General features: G+C 44.9%; 1 protein-coding gene across 7 annotated transcripts in view; it reads right to left on the bottom strand.

The window, feature by feature from the left end:
* SYNJ1 (synaptojanin 1) overlaps positions 1 to 7845 on the bottom strand; it is a 683220-nt gene that overhangs the window by 268035 nt on the left and 407340 nt on the right. For all 7 annotated transcript variants that reach the window (XM_085623112.1, XM_085623114.1, XM_085623109.1 and 4 more), the window contains one exon: positions 5602 to 5760. In XM_085623112.1, the coding sequence (XP_085479238.1) occupies positions 5602 to 5760 (159 nt within the window). The remainder of the gene's footprint in view (positions 1 to 5601; positions 5761 to 7845) is intronic.

The raw sequence follows: 7845 nt of genomic DNA, 5'->3' as shown, positions 1-7845 counted from the left end.
GTAAGTGTCTGAGTGGATCTATCAGAGAGTGTCTCAGTGGAAGCAAAAGTCTCACACTGTGTCTGTACGTGAGTGTCTGAGTGGGTCTGTACATGGGTTTGTCACACTCCAAGTGAGTCTGTAAGTGGGTGCATGAGTACCTGAATGGGTATGAGGGTGGGTGAATCAGTATCAGAGTGGGTATGTGACTGAATATAGGTGTGTAAGTGGGTATGTAAATGGGTGTATAAGTGTCTGAGTGAGTTTGTGAGTGCGTACATGAGTCTGTGACGATGATCGCAAGTGTGTACAAATATATATATTTTTTGTTTATATTTCCTTTAATTTTCACAATGACTTCATGATGTCCCTGCGAAGATACACAGCGGGCCGTGCTGGCGGTCGCTTTGTCGTCTCAAATATCACGTGTGTGAAAAAGTGCCCTCTTTCTTGCATGGTATGCCCCCACTTTTTGCTAAATTGCTGAATGTACTTTGACTGAGTGTACCCTGGGCTCCTGCCAATCAGGTGCCCAGGGCCTATGTTCCTTCCTTAAAAAACACAAACTCCAAATTGGCAAACCCTGGCCACATGTCAGCCCCTGGTAAATGGTACCCTAGGTACTCAGGGCCTTGTGACCAGGGAAGACCCCTAAGAGCTGCAGCACTCATTGTGCCACCCTTAGGGGCCCTGTACCCTTACACACACACACTGCCTTTGCAGGCTGAGTGTCTGGGTGCAGGACAAAATGAAGAGTCGACATGGCCCACATCTGTGTGCCATGCCCGACACCTACACTGCCAAGGCATATGTCAGTCACCCCTCTGGCTGGGTGCCTTATGCCCATGGTGTGGGCACAGGAGCAGGAGCCCTGTGCCCCTACAGTACCCAGGTCCATTCCCGGGCACTGCAAGTGCAGTGCTGCCATTTAAGAGTACATGGTGCTGAGAGCTCGTCAAACACGAGCTCCACAGCACCATAATGGCAACACTAAAGACTGGGAAGTTTGGTATCAAACTTCTCAGCACATTAAACCCACCCTGATGCCAGTGTGGGATTTAATGTACCAAGCACACCAGAGGGCATCTTAGAGATGCCCCCTTACAACTAACCTACAATCCACGTCTGCTCTGAGGCTGCCACACAGCAGACACGTTGCTGGACCCCTGGGTGGGAGAGCCCCTGCTCTGCCGGGCCTGTAACAATGCACATCCTGGGTGAGGTGATAGATCTCCTCCCCCAGGATGAGCAAAGGGAAGCTTCAAAGGCCTGCCGCCTCTAGGAGTTTCCCCAGGCCACTGCAACCCTCCACTCTGGCGGGAAGCTTGGCCAGAAACCCCATACAAGGACAGGGGATGTGCCAGCCTGCCCACCCCACCCCTCAGGTGGGGGAGGCGAGGTGAAACACATCTCCGGGCTCTCGCCATCTTGAAGATGGGAGGCCCTACCCTATCAGGATTAGGCTACTGCCCCCCTCCCACAGGAGAGAGGCAGGATAGGGGGTGTACCCACCCCAGGACAAGGACCCATTGGTCCCTGGCCTTCACCTACCTGTAACGCCCCTAAATCTAGTATTTAGGGGCACCCTGAACCTTCCTTCCCCAGATTCCAGATTCCGAAACTACAAGAAGAGCGAGAAGAAAAGAAGACCTGCCCTGCAGCTGCGAAGGAGAGGGAGACACCAACTGCTTTGGCCCCAGCCCTACCGGCCTGTCGACCTCGGACTTGCTCCTGCTCAAAACCCGGCATCTCTTGTGGCCAGCAACCTCAGAAACCCCGGAGGACCTGGCTACCTTTGAACTCTGATCCCCTGGGACTCCCATGAGTAGAGGCTCTACTCAGAACCTACCTTTCACCCCTGGCAGGAGCCCGGAACCGCGATCCCAGCCCACTCTGCACCCGCCAAGCCTGGCCGGTGCCGGAGTGAACTAAACCCACGAGGACGACCCCACGGCGACTGTGACCCCGAGTCCGGCACCCAAGGACCCCCCTCGACTATCCTGAAGAAGCCTGCAGCCTCAGAACAGAGTGGCACCCCAACCGCGATCCACAGAGGGTAAGATTTCCGACATCAAAAGGCACCCCTGCACCCGGCGCCCCACGGCCCTCTGTGTCCAATCCCGGGGTACCTACCTATCCTCCAACTACCCAACTTACCCCTCGAAGTGGTGGTGGCACCTGAAGAGTCCTCGTCCCCGAGCCTGCAGTCTTTTTCCAAACCGGAGATTTCCCATAGAAATCAATTGAGCGCCCGACGGCTCAAAAGCACCCTGCACCCAGCCGCCCGAGTGGCCCTGGCAGTGAAAACTCTACTCTAACTTACTTCCCCACTTGCCCTGAGTAAGTGACCAGGAGCCCAGCTTCCACAGCCGCGTGGCTTGCCCGACAGCAGCCACCAACCCAGGCCCCCCTATCCCTCATAGGATAACATTGGGCCTAACTCTCTCTGCACCCGGCCGCCCTAGAGCCGCTGAGGGTGAAACAACTATACCTACCTGACCCTGGGAGACCCCGGAGTCTGTGCCCAGAACCTCAACATCGCCAGTCGAGTACTTACCCTTAAACCGCAAACTCTATTTTCCTCATAGGGTAACATTGGCTGGCTTTTTTCCTGAAATTTCTTTTAAGTGTGGACTTTTCAAATCTTCAAATAATCACCAAAAATCAGCCGAGTGACAAAAACAAATTTACTCACCTGCTCTTAGGTGTGCTCCCAGTGCTGGATCTTGGTGCCCAGCACTGACTCTGAAAAGTACCCACAACTATACTTACCTTTAACTCATTTTTCTTCCATAGGAAACCATTGACTGTTTTTCTGTGAAATTTCTTCTAAGTGTTGATTTCTGCAATTTCTAAATATTCGTTAAAAATCGTATAACATCTGAAAACGTAATTACTTACCTGTTTTGGATAAAGGTCCCAGTACTGAGTCTAGGCACCCAGTACTGGGTTACAAAAGTAACGATAACCTACTGTACCTGTAACCTACATTTTCTTCCATAGGGAATCATTGATTGTTTACTCTGAAATATTTTCTAAGTGCTAACTTTTGAAATAGCTAAATCTTAGTTAAAAATCATTACAGTACCAAAGTCGACTTTCAACAACTGATTCTGAGAACTGACCCAGGACTGGATCTAGGATCCAGGCCTGGAATTACAAAAGTAATCTGTTGCATATAACTTGAATTTATCATTGAGCTCAATGTATTGTGTTTAGAAATGGAGTTGCCTACTGCAACTACTTGTAACTGTTTACTAAAAAGTCTATTGCATATACAAAAGTATTTTTATGAAACATCTCCTGTCGAGAAAGTATATTTTAATTCCAAGTGTTGGTTCTAAAATAAAACAAGCATATATTTTTTATATACAAACCATTGGCCTAGAGTTCAGTTATTGAGTGTGTGGAACTATTTGCTGACTGAGTGTGTACAACAAATGCTTTACACTGTCCTCTGATACTGCCTTACTGCTCGACCAGGCTACCACTTTAGAGAGTAAGGTTATATCTAACTTTAACCTCTGTTAAACCCTTGGGGTCTGTGGACTCTGTGGACTCTGTACACCCTGTACCTATCAAGGAACAGTATATACAGAACCACTTTCTCACAGCGTGTGATAAAAAAATATATCAATTTTGGGCACATAACTTGTGTCACTAACACTACCATTTCTCAAACATGGGGTCAGAGTACCTCTTCTCTGACCCCTTATGTTAGCTTTCTCAGAAATTTTCAGCCCTGGGAACCGATCCCGATCAATAAAATGGCGGCCCCAACTTTCTGTTCAGGTTCGGTCCAGCCAATCAGAACATTCCCGTTGGTGTATGTATTTGCGGCTACTCGCAAAAAATCCACAACCAGAGATGTCACTATAATTTTCGGTTAACAACCATTGGTATTTAGTGAGCAAAAGGTTAAGATTGCAGAAGAAAACATCGTTTTCCCAAAGGAGTCAATGTAATCAGATTCTCCATTAGAAGAGTTGGTAGGAAAAGCTTTAGGAATCACTTTACTGGTCAACACCTATGCCACTAGGCTCGACCGTGTTGAGTGAGGAATGCTGGGTCACCAGGGGTTAAATCTGTTTCATCTGGTGACAGGCCTACTGGCTGGGGGTATTGAGCATGGTTTTGTTCAAGTAGCTGTAAAAGTATTAGTGAGTTCCTCAAGGGCAACAGGGCATCAATAGTGGAGGCAAGCCCTGGCTGGAGGATTTCCATCAGAAAATTAAAAAAATTCAGTGTTCACAGTGCGCAGCTGTATGTCGAGGATTTCCGCTGCTCTGTGTGCCAAAACTGTAAAGGAAACAACTTTCATCTGTTGGGGGACCATCTGGCAAGTCAAGCTCAGACTCAGATGTGTCAAACGCACTTTTACTCTGCAGGTCCAAAAAAAACCCTTTATCAGTGTTAGAAGGGGGGGGAAAGGAATTTGTCCTCTTCCTCCTACTCACCTTTGTGGGGAAATGCTGTAAGCAGTGGACTGCATCCGAATCAGAACCAAATAGGGTTTCTAGCTTCCAGTAAGGTTGCCTGCATTGGAGAGGATTGTAGTCTGCTTCAGTCATGGTTGGCTGCATCTTCGTGTTTTTGTAGCGTGATAAAGGACTGGTGCGGGGTAACATCTGTTTTGAGTAGGAGACCAGAGTCTGTACAGGGTCTAATATGGACACCGGTAGAGTCGGCATCCGTTCTCGTACAGTAGGGACTGGAGACAGGGAGTCTTATCTCTGCTACGGAGTTGACAACAGTCCAGGGAATTCAACGTGCACAAGGACCACCAGTGGAACGGGCACGGAGTCAGTAGATGCTTGATGCAAAGGGCCATCGGAGTGCTGACTGCGCACTGACTCCGTCTCTAAGAAATGTGTATTCAAACTAGAAAATGGCCTTGACCTATAAGTGAGAGCAAACTGGCTTAGATTGCCTTGATCTCTCAGTTAAACTTCTCAGTTCTTTCATGACAGACTAAGTTGACACTTCAATCATCTAATTTTTTTCATTGCTGTAAAAACTGTTCAAAGCTGTTGCATCATGTTCATCATTGACTGCTATTCTCTGAAATAAGACTCATGATTTACCAGACAAAGAATAAAAAAAAACATTGAAACAATAAATGTTCAAAGGCAAAGCAACCATGCAAAAGAAAAGAGGGAACGAATTTGAAAAAAACGTGGCTATCAAAATACAAAAATTTAGATGACAAGGGAAAAAGTATTACACCTGTTATTCGAAACCATAAAATGTTGAAGACTCCCAAAATACTGTGCGAAAGTACATTTTCAAAAAATCTGTATGCACTCTTGCTCAAACACCAGCCTCCAATGACAGACAAAATGACAGTCTTAGTCTTTATAGTTTTTGGGGGGGCTAGGCCTTGATGAGTACACTTTGAAATCAAAAATAACATTTTAAAAGCGGTTATGAGATGCTCTACTGACTGGAAAAGAGAACAACATTCCAAACAAGTGTCCAAACAGGATTTCCAGTACTGCAGAAAAACATTTTATTGTGGTTGAACAAGGAACTCAAGGACCACAGTAGCTGGGAAGTGAGTTTGGCAGAACAAGCACTACTTGGGAAAGCAATTGGCAATTACAAATATTTTTGTTTGCATACCTGTCCATTATTTTTCTGGTTAATGAGTTGATCACCTCCATTTAGTGCATCCCAATTTTGCTGCCGGATTAGCTCTTTAACTTCTTCATTAGGAATGTCAATGCGATAATTGAAGTCTCCACACCAAAATACATAGTCATGGGAAAACATCATCCTCCCCTAAAAATAAAAGACAATAACTATTAAAAATTATACACCCACTGTTAATTGATCTTATATAATTGTATTCAGTGGAACAACAGAATGATATATTTGTCTTAAAGGCTGACCTATGTGTGACTAAGAGACACAGCAATTATCAAGGTGCTCCACTGCTCACTGTATCACAGAAACAAGCACATTATGTTAACCACTTAAGTGAGGTATCCATGAAGTTAACATTATTCAAACTACCACGGAGAACGTGCACATTATGCGCCCACGCTACAAGCAGGGAATCCCTGTGGTGCTCACACAAAACCAGACTAGATGTCAGAGTTTGTTTCAAAAAAACATTTAAAAAAAAAAAGAAGAATGGTGTCAGGGCCTATCTATTCTGGCATCAGGCTGAGCCACCTACCCCTAAACACATAACAGTATTTCCGCTCGGGAAGGGGGGGAAGGGGAGGGCTGATTGGTGGATTTACCCCAGTGTTGTCCCCCAGATAGTGCAGAAAGTACACTGAAATGAATTCATAAATCTTCTCTTCGGATCCTCCGATTATAACTGGTTTGAGAACTGTTGGCTGATGGGTCTGCTCACTCCTCCTCAGCCTTGTATTGCAGTCAGGAACCTCAGCGTAAAGTTTAACAACCATCTATATTTTGTCCTCAGGTTCTTTCTTTCATTGAAGCCTGTTTTGCTTAATTCCGTTCTCTCAAGAAATTCCTAGACACCTTCTCCTTTGGTCTACCGGGCAATTTGATCAGCCATCTTCAGACCTTTCTAAACTCTGCACACCGTCAAACTCTGAAGATTCCCAAACTTTAATCTGTATCGTACCATCTTAAAACTCTTCACTGGCAGCTAGTAAAAAGAAGGATTCATTTTAAACTTTTCTGTTGGCTAACATTGCTTTTTACAACTCTGGGCCTAAATATCTATCTAACCATTTTCTACATTGCGCTCTAGCTAGAACCTTACAATCTTCAAATGCTCTCCTGGATGGAATCCCTTGGTATAGATGTTCCAGAAAAGGAGGATATTCCTTCTCTGTTTTGGCAACCAAATCATGGTATAATTTCCCATTGAGGTTAAGTGACACACGCAATGAGGTGCCTTTCAGACAACTCAAACACATGGTTATTTTCCACCAGTTATATTATGGTTCAGTGCAGGTTTATTTGGTCTTTTAGTGAAGAGACATACCCTCAGAGCATTTGTGGCACTTTACAAGTTCTTTCGTTCATTCAATGAATTACCACATTAATAGGGAGCAACAACTTCCCAAAAGGGCATGCCGGCGCTAATGTAAAAGAAGGTGGAACAACTAATATTAAATGATTAATTAGTGCACATTAAAAAGCCATGTTTTCAGATGCTGTCTGATGTGGGTTCCGTTCATGTTGTGATATAAAGCAGAGGAAAGATTGTTTCAAGCCATGGCTGACAGGTCGATGAGTAAGAGGCCTCCTCTTTTGGCTGGCCTAAACCTCGGCATCTTTGGTAAATGAGCATTAGACTAACTCAACGTCTTTGATGATCAAAAATAAGTGAGGCTTTGAATGAGATATTTAGGCCCTGTATTATGGAACGCTCTATGGAACAAATCAATTGAGTGTCAGCCTTCTGAATGATTTGAAAAAGATTGATTAGGTAGTTGGGGAGACCCAAATAAAGTGCATTGGGGTAGTCCAGCCAGTCTATAATCAGAGTATGAACTATGAGTCAACGGGTCTCGAATGGTAATATTTCCAATATCTTTCTTAAGGAGCGTAAGTGAGAAAAATACGTACTTGCCACGGATAGAATCTGGGGATGAAATGATAAATCTTTATCAAATTTAACTCCCAGGTCCAACAGGCCACCAATGATTAGAGAATAAGTAGTGGACTTTTCCAATGACTAAAATTTCAGTTTTATCGGAATTACACTTCAGATAGCTCTGTTTAATCTAGTCCACCAAACTAATTAAACAAGCTTTAAATGCTTCTTTTTTGGAAACAGTTCATTCCAATCGATAAAATATGCTGCTTGTCGCCTGCAAATGAGACGACACCAGTACCATATGACTGAAGGATAGAGGCTAATGGAGACATTAACAC

Source organism: Triturus cristatus, chromosome 8 (assembly GCF_964204655.1).
Source record: "Triturus cristatus chromosome 8, aTriCri1.1, whole genome shotgun sequence".
NCBI lineage: Eukaryota > Metazoa > Chordata > Amphibia > Caudata > Salamandridae > Triturus > Triturus cristatus.
This window is presented reverse-complemented; position numbering and strand designations above follow the sequence as displayed.